This window comes from Podarcis filfolensis (assembly GCF_964270895.1).
Source record: "Podarcis filfolensis genome assembly, chromosome: 7".
Lineage (NCBI taxonomy): Eukaryota > Metazoa > Chordata > Lepidosauria > Squamata > Lacertidae > Podarcis > Podarcis filfolensis.
The window spans coordinates 53,102,414-53,120,969 of NC_139603.1; the positions used below are offsets into that span (position 1 = coordinate 53,102,414).

Sequence of the window (18,556 nt, forward strand, 5' to 3'; positions counted from 1 at the left end):
AAAAGAGAGGCGTGAAAAGGGGCATTAGAAGAAAAGGCTAGCAGTTTAAAAAGAAAGAAAACCTAGTCATTAGTTTATATTTATGAACTGTCCCATTCTAAAGGTTTGGGGAAAGAGAGAGGCTGAGCATTACAGCTAAATCTAATAATGTTCATATAAAACTAAGTCCTTTACCATGGTCCTGTTTAAATCAACACTTCAAACAAGGTGACACTGATGGGTCATACAGCACGTCCATATTGTACTCTGGCTTGGTCTCCGAAAATTTTATAGTCAGATAATGCAGGAATACTGCTAGGAATGCCTTCCTTCTATGGACAACTTAAATACCATACTTTAAATAAAGCTGTTGTGTTGTTAATGGACAATTTATATAACCCTTAATTATAAAGTGCTGACAGGACATTGATATTGAAGGTCTAATAAATCTGTCCTAGGTTTTGCAACCAAAGGTCCCCTCTCAAACCCAGGCTATTTGACTGATCGGAAAGCTTACCATGTGCACAGTGAAAAGATCTTGACGATTCAACATAGGAAGGAAATAGGACCATGCAGTGTTCTTGCCGCGTTTTGCATAGTCAAAGAAAATACTAACACGTTGGTGGTTTTCCTGCAAGCAGCATAAATGGAAAGGAAACACAGTTAGAAAACAGACGGAGACAGTTTTATCCTTGGGGCACTTGGAGATCAGCTGAGACTCTTGATGCTTAATTTTACAAACATAGTTGAAACATAGTTCTATATAAACACAGTTCTATTCTGCATGGATTGTTTTCACTTGCATATGTACATTGTATTTTTAAATAATAATTTTTATTAAGTTTTCGATTTTACATTTCAAAATAAGCATTTTACAAACTTTAAAATATTCATTGACTTCCCTTCTTCGTCCATGGTTCCTTTTACGTATTATATATTCCTGCATATTTTACTATAACCATTCAAATCAGTTTTCCACTTTTAGATCCATTAAAAATTATTTACTCTGTTGAATTTATCTTAGTGCTGCCAGCATTCTCAGCTGTATACAGTTATTTTCCATATATTCAATAAATGTTTTCCACTCTTTTTAAAATATATGTTCTTCTTGCTCTCTTATTCTATGTGTTAAATCTGCAAGTTCTGCATATTCTGTCAACTTAAGTTGCCAGTGCTCTTTAGTTGGGACCTTGCTCACCTTCCATTTTGGGGATAACAAAACACAGGCCGCAGTTGTTGCATACATAAATAACCTTTTCTGACACCTAGGAATTTATGTCAAACAGGACTGGGGGGGGGGGTTGGGGGGGAGTAGTTTTAAACATTTTTTTCAATTCATTATAAATCATTTCCCAATATACTTTTACCTTTTTACATGTCCACATGTGAAAAAGGTTCCCTTAGTTTCTTTACACTTCCAACACGTATCTGATTCTGTTTTATGAATCTTAGCCAACCTACTCAGAATTAAATACCACCTATGAAACATTTTCAAATAATTCTCTTCCAATGAATAACATGCAGTAAATTTCAGGTCACCTTTGCAAAATTTATTCCAGAGATTAAGATCTATATTGTGTCCTATATCCATTGCCCAGTGTGCCACTGAAGCTTTAACAAGACAGAAGTTTATTCTTAGTTTGTAGGAGTTCTTTTTCAAATTGCGAGCTTTGGTCCAGAAATCCATTCTTTCTATCTAATTTAAACATGTTGTATATCTGGTGATATTGCAACCAACCCATAAGTTGGCTCCTTAAGTTTTCCACTGATTTCATTTTGGGGTCGTCCCCCCCTGTAAAATCCAGCAGTTCCCTGTAAGTCACCCATTGTCTGCCAATACATATGTACATTGTTGTTGAAGCTGCTTCACGAACAGACTTCTGTTGAAAAGCGGTCTTTAAATGTTGTAAGCAAACAAAACTAGATGCTGGACTAGATGGATCGTTGTTTGATTTTGCAAGCCAGTTTTTTGTTCCCCCTGCTTTGGAGAGGATTCATGCTTCTGGCAGGAGATTTGAGGCCCCTACCTGTTCTGACTCATGATTCTTTCACTCTCAGCTTAAACTTTTCTGCTGGTATGCTTGCCCAGAATATCAGCACAATGCGTTAATTTAAAAGTAATTTGGTACAGCAGCCCAAGATCTGCCTGTAAGTGCACTTAAGAGATGCTGCCTGAGCTTGTATAATCACCATGATTCGTGCTAAGCATGTCTTATTTTAAAAATGTAATTGCCACAAATCTAAAATATTAGAACACATTAAGGTAATTTTGCGCTATTCAGAACAAAATGTATTGTTAAAAAAAATAATAATCTAGGAGGTCATCGGGCCGATAAAAGATTTGTTGCCAAGCAGACAGAACTGGCTTGCCCATGTACATGGAAATCAAAGAATTTATGCATATGTCCAGTGAGAAATGCTTTGCATATTTCATGCAAAATGTATTTTTCTTATTTCCTTTTAAGGGGAGAAACACATCAGCAAATATACAGCATACCTGTGACAATAGCGTCACCACCAACCACAGCTTCCCTGACCACATGTACCACAATGTTTTATTATCCTGCTACTCCCCTTCTTACAGAGGCAATCAAAGCAACTAACAGAATTCAAGAAATAGACAGAATTAAAATATTAATCCACATAATGAATATCATAAACAAATAACTACGGACAGCCCTAGAAAAGGCTTAGAGTGTCAACAGACAAACTTAAAACAGCAATAAAATGAAAAGTTACTCCCCTAATATTTGACTGTTCAAGATCAAATGGATAAGTGGGCCCATTATTTATATTTGATTAACGATGATCTTTCGGTCCCAGCTCCTGCCCACCTAGCAGTTCGAAAGCATCCCTAAGTGCAAGTAGATAAATAGGTACCGCTTTATAGCGGGAAAGTAAACAACGTTTCCGTGTGCTGCGCTGGTGCTGGCTCGCCAGAGCAGCTTCGTCACGCTGGCCACGTGACCCGGAAGTGTCTCCGGACAGCGCTGGCCCCTGGCCTCTAGAGTGAGATGGGCGCACAACCCTAGAGTCGGACACGACTGGCCCGTACGGACAGGGATACCTTTACCTTGACGATGATCTTATACAATTTACGCTATATGCAAAGGATAAAGTGCTGTTCTGTAGGATGTAGTTGGGAATGTTAATAAAAATAAATGCATATCTCTGTGGGGGTTTTTTATTTTTAAAAAAGGTTAACTGATTCATCTATTAATGGTTTCAGCCACACTTGTTCCAAGCTGTAAATGCAATCTTACTAACTGTATCAAAGGTACTTTCCACAAAGTACGGAGTGTAGGAAGAACCTAGCAGATGTTGATCACAGAAAGCTAATTCCACAAGGCATTGCTGCTCGGCCACTGCTGATCATTTCAGCAGATAAAGCACACAAGCTCCACTAAAATCACTAAAGGCCATTTGGTGCATAGGCTCTAGCCTTGCAAACCAATTTAAAGTGGGCAGCAAGCAGAAAGCTGTCTGCACTGAAATAAGATACCCACATACCAACAAGCACTGGAAATGGGGAAAAAACCAATTAACTTACCTGCAGCATATCATCCACCATTGTTAAAATGTACTGAACCGTTTGTTCCTTGGAGATGTGAGTCATGAGGTTTATGAACGTTTTAGCGCACTAGGGAGGAAAGAAGTAATCCAAAGAAAGTTAGAATTATTCGCAAGTGTTTTCATTCTTATTTTCATTTGGCAATTTTGCAAGCACAGCCTGTGTGAGGAACACAGAAACAATCCAAAGTTGCTTCACTGTAATAAACACAAGTATTGGGAAACTCCTCCCCAGCCTACTACTATTGCACTGGCTGCATTCATTTAATCAGCAGTCCAAGCCGAATTTGGCAATGATTTCTTGACTGTTTTCTCTAGAATATAAAGGTAAGGTAAAGGTAAAGGGACCCCTGACCATTAGGTCCAGTCGTGGCCGACTCTGGGGTTGCGGTGCTCATCTCACTTTATTGGCCGAGGGAGCCGGTGTACAGCTTCTGGGTCATGTGGCCAGCATGACTAAGCTGCTTCTGGCAAACCAGTACGGCGCACGGAAATGCCATTTACCTTCCTGCCAGAGCAGTACCTATTTATCTACTTGCACTTTGAAGTGCTTTTGAACTGCTAGGTTGGCAGGAGCAGGGACCGAGCAACAGGAGCTCACCCCGTCGCGGGGATTCGAACTGCCGACCTTCTGATCGGCAAGTCCTAGGCTCTGTGGTTTAACCTACAGCGCCACCCGCGTCCCAGAATATAAAGGCATGCTGTGTTTAATGCATGCCCTGCAGACACAAGGCCACAGATTAAGAGAACAAGACACAGTCCCATAAAATAAAGCAGGTGGCAATAACCTTTGTCCTTCCAGCTGTTGCTAAATGGTATCTCCCATAATCCCTGTCCATTGGTCATGCTTGCTGGGGCTGATGGGAGTTTTAGTTCAGTAGCATCAGGAGGACAAAAAGCTCCCCACACCTGAAGTTAAGGTCTACTATGGTTTCTAACAGGCACAAAGGGGAGGCAAGGATGAAAACATTTATGTATGCTGAGCCTCACTAACTTCAACAAAAATGTGCAAAACTGCCCGTTAAACTTTTCGAAATTAACTAACATGGGATTGGGGGAGATTGATTTTGTTCCTAGTCTGAACAGGAGAAGACATATTCATAGGGCAAGTACTCTAACATAGGGTTGTCCTATGTCCAGAATTTCCCAGACATGCCCTGTTTTGGGGGGCCAGTAGGCCCCTCCAGGCAGAATTTGGCATTGTACTTGAAATGTCCGGGTTTTGGGGGAAGGGATATTTATTGGGGGAGGGGTTGGAGGGACACATGTATGCCACCGAAGCGTGGAAGAGGGCAGGCACGGTCCGGGAAGGTCATTTTCAAAATATGGCAACCCTATCCAACAACAACTACTGCATTAAGAGGAGTACTTATACAAAGTGTGCCTATACTTTAACAAGCAACTTTTAAATAATATTTACAATGGCTGTAGCCAGAGATGTACAGGTGTCAGTATACTCGTGCAAGAAAGTTTTTGAGTTGTTTCCTCCTCACGGCAGCCCCAACTTCCCCTAAAGCTGCTCTGCAAAGCCGAGGCACCCTCTGGAACAGTATGGGGTGGGGCAGAGAAAGAAGAGAGTTGCAAGAAAGGAGGCAGCAAATCGCCAGGCAAGGCTGGGAAACTCTGCCTGAAACCCTGCAGAGCTGTTGCCAGTCAGTGTAGACAACAATGATCCAGATGGACCAATGTTGCGGCTCCTGTTGTTCTATGTAATTACACTCCTTCTCCACCTACAACCCAGTGCTCTATGGCACCCTAAGCCACATTCTCTAGGCACCAAGTGTGATTTGCACTAGCATGCAAATGGCAAGCAGCTAAACTACACTTTTGGATTAGTTGCACACAAAAATCTGACAGCAATAGCAGAACCCATAAAATGCTCAAAAGCAGGACTGCATATTCAAACGGAGGTCTAAGGCATTCTAACATAACCTATGGACTCTGGTGAAACTTCCATGATTTATTCTGCCTTGGGCAGACCACACCTGGAATACTGTGTCCAATTCTGGGCACAACAATTTAAGAAGGATGTTGACAAGCTGGAACGTGTGCAGAAGAGGGCAATCAAGATGATCAAGGGTCTGGAAACCAAGGTTTATGTGGAACAGTTGAAGGAGTTGGGTATGTTTAGCCTGGAAAAGAGGAGACTGAAAAGAGATATGATAGCCATCTTCCTATGTCTCAAGGGCTTTCATATGGCAGAGGGAAGAAGCTTGATTTCTCCTGCTCTGGAGGGTAGGACTCGAACCAATGCCTTCAAGTTACAAGACAGGAGATTCCAACTAAACATTGGGAAAACTTTCCAACAGTATGAGCTAATTGACCATGGAACGGTCTCCCTCAGGAAGTTGTGGACTCTCCTTCCTTGGAGGTTTTTCAGCAGAGGTTGGATGGCTTTAGTTGAGATTCCTGCATTGCAGGGGGTTGGACTAGATGACCCTTGGGGTCCCTTTCAACTCTACAATTCTGGCTTGCATTATTTATGCTTCTTGTCATCATACTCAATGGTAGAAAGTGTGGAAGGCATATGGTTAATTCACCAAGACATTTTCACAAACGATCTATAGGAAAGCTGGCACAGAAGCAGAAATATAGATGACAAACTTTGAAAACCAGAATGCCAAAGACAAAACAACCCTAGGAGATTGCCCCAAAGAGATGCTGGGTTACCTGGTTGCCTTCATTTCTAATCAATTCTTGTTTCTCTTCTGGGCTCCTTTTCTGCTCGAATCTTTGAATAAATTCACAGTCTTCTGCTGAAATCATCTGCCCTCTAGCAAGGAAAACAAAGCTTTAAGGACTTCCTGTGCTATCATTGTTTTACTGCTTGTAGATTTAACAGAATATATCCTGCTGTTCAAAAAAAATTTCCCGAGGTGCTAATGTAATAATTTCCTACAGTGACTGTTTAGCGAGCACACTTCCCTTTCCAAACATATTAAATAAATTTGGAGCATATACTGTGTTTAGCCCAAGAGCATGGATGCTGTCCAAAGACATTATCTTGCAAGGAAAAAGGGCAGTGAAGACCCCAGTGTATCTTTGACGATTCAAAAGCTTCTATGGAGCCAAGGCTAATGGAATTTTTGACTTTTTTTCCCTTGAAGCAGTAAAGCCCAACTCCATGCCTAATCATAAACTGCTTTTGAAAGGTCTACAGTGGTACCTCTTGTTACAAACTTAATTTGTTCCGAAGGTCCATTCTTAAGCTGAAACCGTTCTTATCCTGAGACGCGCTTCCACTAATGAGGTCTCCAGGACGCGATTTCTGTTCGCATCCTGGGGCAAAGTTCGCAACCAGGAGCAGCTACTTCCGGGTTAGCGGAGCTCGTAACCTGAAGCATTCGTAACCAGAAGCGTTTGTAACCAGAGGTACCATTATACTTAGTTTCATAAGAACTTAAGAACAGGCCTATTGGATCAGGCCAAATACTCTTGTACAGTCTACAAGAACAGCATAAAGTTGACCATGTTTTGAGTAAACTGTTTTCAAGTCTTTATACCCTTGGGGTTGATTTGGAAGCTCCAGCTAATGTAGACTGCAGCAGCTAGATTACTTTTTACCCTTGCTGGTTAAGAATACTTGACACCATTGTTAAAACAGCTGCAATGGCTGCCCATCTGCTACTGAGCCTAGTTCAAGATTCACGCATTGATTTACAACTTGAATCCAGGATACCTCAGGGATCTCCTGAAACTTTATATCCCAGCTTGATCACCAAGATCATCTACAGGACCATCTTTGGTCATTCCCTGAGTTCGTGAGGCTCATCTGACAACAATGAGAAACTGAGCCTTTAGTTTCCACCAGTCCTGTGGGAAATCCTGCCAAATAGTTCAGTGGGCACCTTCTGTGCCAGCTTTTAAATGCCTGCTGAAAACCTTTCAGTTCCAGCAGGCCTATGCAGGCAGTTAAGAGTACATGGTCCACAATGATCGATTGATGTGTGTTTTTAATTTCTCTTTTGCTCTTAACTTGTTCTTAAATGTTATTGTTTCATTTTATGTTTATACATTGTTGTAAACCACTGTGACATATTTTTTATGACACAGTGGTATATAAACATTTTTATAAATAAATAAATTATTCAGTGTATTTCTATGTAACATTAACACATACTGGGTAAACCACAGGAAATCATCTATTGATTGTGAATTTCAGTGTACTGTACAGTGGTACCTCAGGTTAAGTACTTAATTCGTTCCGGACATCCCTTCTTAACCTGAAACTGTTCTTAACCTAAAGCACCACTTTAGCTAATGGGGTCTCCTGCTGCCGCCGTGCCGCAAGAGCACAATTTCTGTTCTCATCCTGAAGCAAAGTTCTTAACCCGATTTAATATTTCTGGGTTAGCGGAGTCTGTAACATGAAGCGTCTGTAACATGAAGCGTATGTAACCCGAGGTACTACTGTACTATTTTACCTTCCCTTAAATTTAGAGTTAATTAGCAGACTGCTTAGAAAAGTTCATCAAGCCCAAAGAAAAAAGCCTTATTAAAAATATATGTTTTTAAATTCCAAGATAATATTCATTCCTACCATTTCAGAATAGTAACTAATCCTGGACACTGGTAACAATAAATAAATAAAGATTCTTAGACAGCAGTCCTACATCTTTCGGTTCCCCAACACCCTGACAACTTTCCAACGACAGACCAACATAATTCCAAGGCCATGAGGAAAAACAGCTGCTGATTAGGGATAAAGAATATGTCCTAAGTGATGTTATTCATTTTTATTTTTAATTTAAAAGCCCTCTTGCAGTCAGTCAGTGACACAGTAACTTGTGATTAAGTTTTCCTTTCAATTATAGATTTTCCTTGCAAGAAGTGTAGTTCTTCTGTTCAAATGAAGTAGTAACAGTCATTTTTTTATTTCTTTGCAATACTGAATTTGATCAGGCTGTAATCTCATTACTATTATTGTACAATATAATATTGTTCCAATTCTGTAATTATTTCATCAGACAGTGCCTGGCAAATATTAGGCGTTTGCTTTCCTGTGAATTTAACTGGTATTTTTGTGTGAATTAATGAATCAAATTGCGGGGGGGGGGGGGGATAGTAAATGAATGTGGCCACAACTATTTAGACATTCCAGCCCACCCTTTGACATGGCAATGTTCTTTTGTGCTGGTTAAATTCTTCTTTGTGATCTCTATTTATCTCTTCTAGAAACCAACATGTACTTATGAGCAATGGAGCTCTGGGAGGCTTTTTTGTGTGTAGTTAATTATGTAGTTAAATGGCAGAAAGCAATCCTAAGGATAGTGGAATTCCTCTATCCTTCAACAAATTGGCATTTTAAAACCTGGATTTTGCCAGACTTCTGAAAAAATTTACGAAAAAATGTTTCTATCAATCATATCCATCCATGGAACCTTACCCTTATTTGTTTTAACGAAATATCATTTCTGGTAATAACAGTTAATTGTCACTAACTCAATATTTTTCCAGTTCTCCTAACAGCATGCAAGACCTTCCGTGAGCATAAAAACTGTAACTAGTTTAGAAGCCTAGAGATATATGCTCCTTCTGGGAACCTGTGCCCAGATACTAACTTACTGGAGATATGACTGCCAATTCACTTTGTTGGCCCGAACCTCGGCAGCTTTGGCAGCAATGATATTGGTGGGGACAGCAGCATCTACAGCACCCCGGATATCCATTTTTATCTCGATGTCAAAACCTGCTAAGAAAATAAAGACTGCTATCAGTTTTCATTGAACAATGTGATTTCAAAAGTTCGAAACTGTGTTTATAAAGCTGCTAAACCTATGAGAAGTGACTATAGTTCATCCAAAAGTTTAAACCCCACTGACTTCAAAAAAGAATTAAGCATGTACTTAACTTTTTAACATTGAAATTAATGAGGCTTACAAGTCTGTACGTTCCACGGGATTGTTCCAGGTACAGGCATTTGCATACCTTATTATTTGCTTATTTTCTACAGTTGCTCACTGAAACCTATTCTGCATACACCTCAATTTTCCGGGAATTATGTATTATGCTATCCTGACTGTACACTGATTTGGAATCAAACATCCTCTAACGATTTTCTTTTTTAAGTCAAAGGCCCACATAGTTGCAGAAATATTACAGTAATATATACAACATGATTAGCTTTGAAAAGATTTCCATGCAATACATAAAGCAGTTTTGAATAAAACAGAACTATAATCCAAACTTAGGCTGGTTTTTTTTGGCAATCCACATAACTTCCCTTACCTGTATGATATAGGAGACGGCAGGCAGAGACCACCCCCTCCGACAACAAGGTATTAATCCACTCCCTGGTCCAGCCAGCTGTCCCCTCTGCTAGTTTTTTATCAGCCGGGATGGGGGGGAGCAGGGGTCCAGAGTACAAGCAGGCGTTCTGACCAATCCAAGCACCTTGTCAATGTCCTCAAGCCTTACCCACTGAAAGTCATCCAAAACAACAGGACTAGACAGTGCTCTGGACACCCCTTGAGGGTTATCTGCTGTAACAGTGGAGTCAAGATCCCAGTGGATGCAAACGATGTTTTGCAAACAAATCACTGCAAGCTACCATCAGTTCTATCACCTCATTTGGGAGGAAAAGCTCTGTTGGACAGCACAATGAGGATGCAATGGAAAGCCTAAATCTCAACAGGAAGTGATCTGACCTGACAAGAAGTGATGTCAATATCCCTCACTTTCAGATCACCTTCTTCCTGCTCAGCCAAGAAAATAGGGACCAGAGTGTGACCTGCCACAAGCGTTGGGACAGCCCCATGGTCGTCATGGCAGCCATGAAGTCCTGATCCACCCCAGAGCTGACAGCTTCAACATGGATGTTGAAGTCCCCCAACACCAGCAATCTGGGAGTCCTCAGCACCACCTCCAAGACCAGCTCTATCAGTTCAGACAGGGAGACTGCTGGGCAACAAGACAGACAGTAAACCAGCAGAATCCCTAATCCCAAAGTCAGGAACACACACACACACTTCGACAGAGAGCCTGGAGAGAAAGAGTGTTCTCGCTTCTCACATTCTATCAGCTCTGGCTCAGGACAATTTCCCCCCCCAGAGGTAGCAGCTACTTTGTGGAACACTCTACTTATTTCTTGAACAATTATTCCAACTAAGCTAAAACAATTAATTCAAAAATTCCTTCCCAGTGGGATATAGCTCCTCTGATGCTGGGTATTTTTTATTATTGTATTAGGATGGGGTGGGGCTTATCACACTTTTATATTTACTTTGATAGCGCTAATTCATTTTAGAAAAGTAGTAAGTAAATAAATCAACAACACAAGAAAAAATGTGCAGAATGCCCTTTCATTTATCATAAACTATTCAGTGTTATGTGACATGAGCACTGTTCTAAAAAGGATCTGCACATTTGAGATTGTAGATTTGTTACCAAATAAGGTTCAGACTGCTAGCAAAACTCAGTTTCATTTTTGAGACAAACGGTTTCTGGTTCGGGCAGCAAGTATTTTTGCCCAGCAGCTAAGGATTAACTTGAGTTCTACTTCCTGTGACCTATAACCAATGTCACTTCCCCTTTCCAGCTAAGGGGTAACTTTTCAATTTTTCAACCCTATACAGTACACCCTTTCTAGCTGTAAGCACAAATTCAAGCATGAATAAGATTGTGCTGCATGAACAAGATTGCACCGCACATCATCCTAAAGTGACACTTTTTTTTTTAACAGAATGGAAGTATAGTTTGAATACCAGAATGTATGACCTTCACCACTTCTGCTTTCTACTTTCTTAGGGGATGTCTGGCCTAGTCCAACTCTGATGCCAAAACAAGCTGCCTGAGTTTTTAATGCATTAAATCATTGTTAGGGCAGAACTCTCCATAAACATCAGATAACTCAGCCTGACTGAACCTGTTCAAACTTCATCAGGACCATTTGCCTACACACGAAAACCATATAAACTGTTTCCTCCCTTCCACTGGAAACATGCAATGACTGTTATTGGATGAAACATTTCCTTCTGCCCTCTGTGTTAGTGTCAACAAGATCAAGTCTTACCTCAGATGAAGGAAGTGAACAACCATTTTTCATTCTAGCATACAACCCAACTTCACCTATATGTACTCCAAAAGTCATTAGCAGTACCAAGATACTGGTTTGATTACAAGGAGCACAAACATTTAACAGAGTGGTGAGAGAAAACCTAATGGTTCAGTAAGCTCAAGGACAGCAAGATTCCGAAAAACAAAGCTCTTATAGAAAGACTGAAATAACTAGACAATTCCCATCCCGAGATCAGAGTGGCCCTGTGCTGTTTTGCTTTTTTTAAATACGCACAGCAGCATCTCCATCTTGGCACTTATTTTAGTCGCCTTTCTGCACCACTTAAAGAACATCTAGCCCAATAGCTGAGAGTGCAGCAGAGCAATCAAATTCATGGATTCAAAGACTAGCAAAGGCTGGTATTAGTCACAACAGCAAGGGGGTTCAAAAGCCAGAACCTCAGTAATGCCTCCCAAGTACCAGAGCCTGGAGATAATAGAGAACCACCCTGCTCTGCTTGTGACCTTCCCTGCGGCATCGAGATAATCACTCGCCGCTTAAACAGATGTTGGACTACGTAGGAATCCGCAAGAGCTTTCCTAGCTGAGAGTATTTTGCGGGCAGCGGGTACGTGGGTAGCCCAGGAGGCGAGAACGGGGCGGCCTTCCCTGAGTTCCAGCTGAGTCCCCTGGGCAGCGCGCAGCTTCCTTGCCAGCGATGCTCGCCCGAAGGCAAGCGGGCGCAGCGCCTGTCCCTTCCCGGTGCCCACCAGCCCCACCCCAAGGCCTTCCGCTCCAGCCCCTGTCCCGCTCCCGGGGCTGCAGGCCTCACTTACCTCCCTCGCTTCGTAGGCCGGCGATGAAGTCCCCGGAATCCGCAGCGGCAATGGGTGACCCGGACTCAGCAGCTAAGCAGAAGAGGGACAGCCGAGGCTCACGGTCATGTGACTGCGCTCAGCTGACAACAACAGCGGCCGAGATAGGGCGACGCTACGGGTCCCCGGAAGGCTCCGTTCGCGAATCGGGAAATGTTGGCCAAAAGTGGAGGCGGGGAACGCGGCGAGGGCGAGCGTGCTGGGCCGGTACGTCAGAACACTGTGTAGACGCAACTTTTATTTCCAGCGTCACAGAACGCTTTTCTTTTTGTTTTCTAACGTTATTGGAGGGTTAATGGGAGAGTTTGAAGAGAGCATTTGCAGGCAGCTGTGATAAAACAATCATATAGCCTGGTCCGCAGCAAGTTTAGTAACGCAATGACCTCCAAGGCACTCGCCCTCCCCGCAGCGCGCGCACATACACAAACATAGAACCTTCATCATCGGCACAAGTTCCAGCTTGTCCATATCCTTCTTAAATTGTGGTGCCCAGAACTGGACACAGCATTCCAGGTGTGGTCTGACCAAGGCAGAAGAGTGGTATTGTTACTTCCCTTGATCTGGACGCTATACTTCTATTGATGCAGCCTAGAAGAACATTAGCTTATTTTGCAGTTGCTGCATCACACTGTTGACTTGCGTTCATCTTGTGGTCTATTAAGACCCCTAGATCCTTTTCACGTGTACTACTGACAAGCCAGGGGTCCCCCATCTTATATTTGTGCAGCTGCTTAAAACCTGACATTTTTCCCTAGTGAGGTACCACTGTATTGACATCAAGCTAAGTGGCTGGTAGTTACTTGGGTCTTTTCCCCCTTTTGGAAGATGGGGACAACATTTACCTGTCTCCAATCTGCAAGGACCTCACCTGTTCTCAAAGAATTCTCAAAGGTTATAGACAGTGGCTCTGAGATTACGTCCGGAAACTCCTTTAGTCAGTGCTTTTTTTCTGGGGCAACGCAGTGGTACGCGTACCCCTAAACATTTTGTGAATCTAAGTTTGGCCTCATTGAGGGGCAGTATTTCAATATGAGTAGGAATAATAATAATAATAATAATAATTTATACCCTGCCCATCTGGCACAGCATTAAACATTAAAATACAGCATTAAACATTAAAAACTTCCCTAAACAGGGCTGCCTTCAGATGTCTTTTAAAAGTAGAATAGTTGCTTATTTCCTTTACATCTGGTGGGAGGGCATTCCACAGGGCAGGTGCCACTACCTAGAAGGCCTTCTGCCTGGTTCCCTGTAACCTCACTTCTTGCAGTGAGGGAACCGCCAGAAGGCCCTCGGCGCTGGATCTCAGTGTTCGGGCTGAATGATGGGTGTGGAGACGCTTCTTCAGGTATACAGGACCAAGGCCATTTAGGGTTTTAAAGGTCAGCACCAACACTTTGAATTGTGCTTGGAAATGTACTGGGAGCCAATGCAGGTATCTCAGGATGGGTGTTATATGGTCTCGGCAGCCACTCCCAGTCACTAGTCTAGCTGCCGCTAGTCCGAGTCACCTTCAAAGGTAGCCCCACGTAGAGCGCATTGCAGTAGTCCAAGCGGGAGATAACCAGAGCATGCACCACTCTGGCGAGACAGTCTGTGGGCAGGTAAGGTCTCAGCCTGCGTACCAGATGGAGCTGGTAGACAGCTGCCCTGGACACAGAATTGACCTGCGCCTCCATGGACAGCTGTGAGTCTAAAATGAGTCCCAGGCTGCACACCTCCTTCAGGGGCACAGTTGCCCCATTCAGGACCAGGGATTCCCCCACACCTGCCCCCCGAAAACAGTACTTCTGTCTTGTCAGGAGTCAGCCTCAATCTGTTAGCCGTCATCCATCCTCCAACCGCCTCCAGGCACTCACACAGGACCTTCACCGCCTTCACTGGTTCTGATTTAAAAGAGAGGTAGAGCTGGGTATCATCTGCATACTGAGTAGGAAAATGAGAGTACTCCGAAACGTGTTTTTTTAAGAAAAAAAGGACTGACTTTAGTACCTTTGGATACAGCTCATCAGGCCTTGGAGATTTTAAATCTTTTGAAATAGCTAGATGTTCCCTTACCACCTCTTTTCATAACTTGGAAAATATTTCCTAATATTTGGTATACTGCATTAAGAATTCAAATTTATCTTGCTTTGTTTCACATACTCTGTGCAAATTGGTTGCACGAAAGGAGGGAGTAGGACACACAGAATGCGGAATGCAATTGAATATGAAAGCAGGGACATGAAAGGGTCTGCAGAATAGGAGGGAATGGTGGTTTCATAATTGGACAGAAGTTGAAAAGGGAGCTTAGTAACGAGGAGGAAGATGCAGACGGTTGCCATGGCTCGTGTGCGAGGGGGAGGAGAGAAGGCATGGGCATGGGGGTAAAGGTGAAAACAGAGGTGCAGTGTGGGGCTGCAGAACAGAAGAGAGAATTGGCATCAGAAATGGGGTTGGAAAGATGAAAAGTGAGTGTAGCAGTTGCATAAAGTAGGAAGGAGAAGTTCTAGAGGGTTAATGTGGAGGGATACTTGGTAAGGGTGGTGGTGAGATGACAATTCAGCCACATGGGTGGGGAATAAATAATAAAATTGTTATTACAGTGGAACCTTGGTTCTCGAACGGCTTAGTTGACTAACAAATCGACTCCCAAACACTGAAAACCCAGAAGTGTTCCGGTTTTCAAACGTTTTTCAGAAGCCGAACTTCCGATGCGGCTGTTGGCTATTGTTTCTGGGGCACCTGCACCCGCACGTTGATTTTTGAACATTTTGGAAGTCAGACTTCTGGAACGGATTAAGTTCAAGAACTGAGGTACCACTGCATTATTATTGTAGCTGTGCATCCCATTATTTCAAGTAATAATAATAATAATAAAAATCCCTCTTATGCATTTTGGAAAGTAAATGTTCAGAAATGGAAATAAAAGGCCCACTATACACAAAGAGCTCGCTCTCTGTTTCTCTGGATTGCACCTAATTCAGTGAGACTAATGGCCAGGTACAAGGTTGCGATCAGACAGAGTATGTCTTCGAATGACATATTTCAGTTATATGTAATGTAAACCAATGGCACACCTTCCGGTGGGAACTGCTAACATGGAACAAAATTCAATAATATGATAATTTTTTATTATTATTACAGCGAAAGCAAAAATTCAAATACTTTCACCAAACACAAATTGCAATTTAATGAGATGAAACAATATTCCGTATTTCTTGATGTATGCCTTCATATGTTTTCATTTGATTACAGTATATGACAAAACATCAACAGTTCTCAAGCTTTGTTTTGCTGCTGCAGCTGCAGGTGTTTTACTTCCTGGGAAGACAATCACTTGGGTTGTCTGGCTTGCTATAAACCTACTGCCACTAAATTCCAATTGCACACATGGTTCTTTCCTGCGTGCACATGTTCTTCCACATCACTTCCTCCCATGTGTGTTATTGGGGGATAGACAGGGCCTTGAGGGTAATCCCCACTTGTGCAACTGATCTGCTTGTGCAAACAAGACTTCCCCTTCATCTCCACTCTTGCAGCCAGCTGTTCTGTCTCCGGATCTGCTCCAGGGAGTTGGCGGCCCTCTAGAGCAAAGTATGGGGAGAAGGCTGAAAAGGAGAGGAAGGGCAAGACTGGTCACTTTTGCTGGTGTGATCTTGGATCTCACCCAGAATGTATAAAATAACTTGGGGTCAGCCCATCTGTTAGTCCCCACCCTTCATGGTGTTAAGGGTGCCAACAGACTTGACTTATGCAAGGATGTGGAACTTGTGGCTCTCCAGGAGTCACTAGACTACAGCTCCCACCATCCTTGACCCAATGGCATGCTGGCTTGGAGCCCAACAATATTTGGTAGGCCACAGGGTAGCCTGTCTCTCTCTCTTTGGTCTAAGTCCAACACAACCCACACACTACCATGCAGCCTCCTGTACAACATAATACATAAAAACGCACCAAATATATAAATCACTCTCAAAAGCTGAGCTAACAGGTATTTTGTTCTGCAAAACATAATGTCTGCGAAAGACTGTACTGCTGTAATTAGATTATAGCAAGCACAGAACAGAGCGAAACCAAAGGGCACCAATTTGTCACAAATATAATTATGAAAGTATTGCTGACAGACTAAAGTGGTCATATCATTAACAGGTTCTAATGAATGAATCCATTATGACAATTTAACCTGGTTTTCATTTTGTAGTCTTCTGCTCCCACCTTTAGGCAGAATGGATGATGGATACATATAATTTAAATGGTGTGGTTTAATGCAACCGGTTAATCAGGTCTTATTTAGAGAAAGAAATTATTTCTGTGCTATTTAAGCTAGGATCAAAGACCTATTAATAAGCTACCTGAAGTTTCTCAGTGTTCACTTATATCGCTAAAGTCACATTTTCATTTAGACAGGAAGGATTAGTTAAATCAGTTGGCTACTCTGTGATTGACAAATACCACTGGTCTAAGTTGGACTCAGCAGTTCAGTGTCACGTTCCAATCCCTGTGGAACTGTGTCATCCTTATGCCTAATCTTTTCTGTACAGGACTACACGTAAAAACCAATTCACTGAACAATGCTGCTTTGCTCTCAGTGTTAATTGTCACGGCTACAATGAGTTTAGATGCTTCATCAGATATTCTGTATCAGGATTCATTTTTCTTCTTGTTGTTGTTTTAGAATCTTTATCAACTTGCAGTCACCAAGCTAAAGCAATCCACTAATACTTGGACTAATACTTTGTGGAATTCAAAGGCGCTGCACAGACAACTGATAATCCTGTTTGCCCTCCCAGCTGTAAGCAGTGCAGGAAAGATTGAATAAACTTCAAGAGAATCAGATACTTGTCCTATTGATGCAAGGAGAAGTTAATCTTACGGTGCTTTCATTTGCTTCAGTGTCTGGATTTGAAGTATATTTTCTATAAAAAAACCTGACATTTCCCAAAGAAAACGGAGTGTGGAATTGGATTTAGAAATATGCCCTTTTATGACCTATCGGTGTGGAGGCAATATCTATTTTCCTTCAGGACACAGAGCACAAATACAGAAGATGAAAATGAAGACACCACAGCTCAGCTGTTTTTCAAGGTAAGAAAAAGTTTGGAATAATGAAAAGAGAGGGGCAATGAGTTTAATTAATGTTGTTGCATCACTAATGCTTGGTTCAGAGAGAGGTGGCAATGTCTACAATGTGATTTCTCCTATATGTGATAACAGCAATAAAAAAGATTGCTGCAAAATCATAATGTATAGTTAGGGCCCTGTTCAGGTCTTTCGCCAGCATGGAAAATGAGTCCAGTAGTGCCTTTTAAAAGTAGATTTTCTTACTTCTCGGTGGTCTCATTTTAGCTCCATGTCAGTCCTTACAGAAGCACTGAGTTTACTGTTAAAGGGAGTAATGCATGTGCTCTCAATTGATTCCTAAGTCAAACACAAGAATTTTATTTTGCCCTGAGTACAAAGTTTAGGAAGCTGCTGCTGTGTCAGTTTCTCCATCTATGAAGTCATGATAAAACAATTTAAAAGCTGCAGTGCTTAAGAAAGAGAAGTAGTGCTGTAAATTTCAAACACTGTATCATTCCTCACCACTTTCCTGTTTCTATATTTTATTCTTCCTTTCCCCACCCAGTTATCTGCTAAGCATCTCTCTGAGTCCTGCACTACAGGTGCATTGCTCATTCAGGAGATCATCCACAACCATTCAAGGAACACTGATGTTCTTTTGTCAAATCTCAGCATCCATCCGGAAACTTTTTTTTCCTTCAAAAACCACAGTGGCAGACCTGTTCACAAAAATCAGACAGCAAGCCCACAACACAGCCTTTATGTGACACCAGGCGTGCCTTGAATCACTGACTCTCCCTTCCAATCAAGAGCCCTTATATGTCACCAATTCCTAAGGACTTCACCTTTCGTTTTTAAACTGCACATTTCTAGTCCTCATTGCTACAGAAAGAAATTTAATAAATTTAAGAAGTGGTACTGCTGGAGTGGAGAGTCATTTTGATGGGGTTTTCTGGTGGCCAAATGTAAGGACTTCTCTACTCTATACACACACACCCTGCCTCTAGAAAGCAACCCCACTCCTCTCTATAAAACTGCCCTAAAAGGAATCCCTCCAACCTTTTCCTCTGACATTATTTTATCAAGGAGAGAAC

At 42.0% G+C, this 18,556-nt stretch overlaps 2 protein-coding genes across 4 annotated transcripts in view; one reads left to right on the forward strand and one right to left on the reverse strand.

Annotated features, from left to right (window-relative positions):
- The window catches only part of ATP6V1H (ATPase H+ transporting V1 subunit H), a 40,331-nt gene extending 27,790 nt beyond the window's left edge, over positions 1–12,541 (reverse strand). Inside the window, exons 1-5 of the mRNA XM_083623031.1 lie at positions 12,381–12,541; positions 9,115–9,238; positions 6,220–6,322; positions 3,530–3,619; positions 497–610 (exon numbers count right to left, since the gene is read on the reverse strand). Coding sequence (XP_083479157.1) covers positions 497–610; positions 3,530–3,619; positions 6,220–6,322; positions 9,115–9,218 — 411 coding nt within the window. The 5' untranslated portion in view covers positions 9,219–9,238; positions 12,381–12,541. The remainder of the gene's footprint in view (positions 1–496; positions 611–3,529; positions 3,620–6,219; positions 6,323–9,114; positions 9,239–12,380) is intronic.
- A 2-nt stretch (positions 12,542–12,543) lies between these two features.
- The window catches only part of RGS20 (regulator of G protein signaling 20), a 53,396-nt gene continuing 47,383 nt past the window's right edge, over positions 12,544–18,556 (forward strand). For 2 of the 3 annotated variants that reach the window (XM_083623138.1, XM_083623130.1), the window contains exons 1-2: positions 12,544–12,626; positions 17,077–17,486. In XM_083623138.1, coding sequence (XP_083479264.1) covers positions 17,376–17,486 — 111 coding nt within the window. In that variant the 5' untranslated portion in view covers positions 12,544–12,626; positions 17,077–17,375. Of the gene's footprint in view, positions 12,627–12,651; positions 12,960–17,076; positions 17,487–18,556 lie in introns of those variants that run through there. The other variant, XM_083623131.1, reaches the window with a different exon arrangement.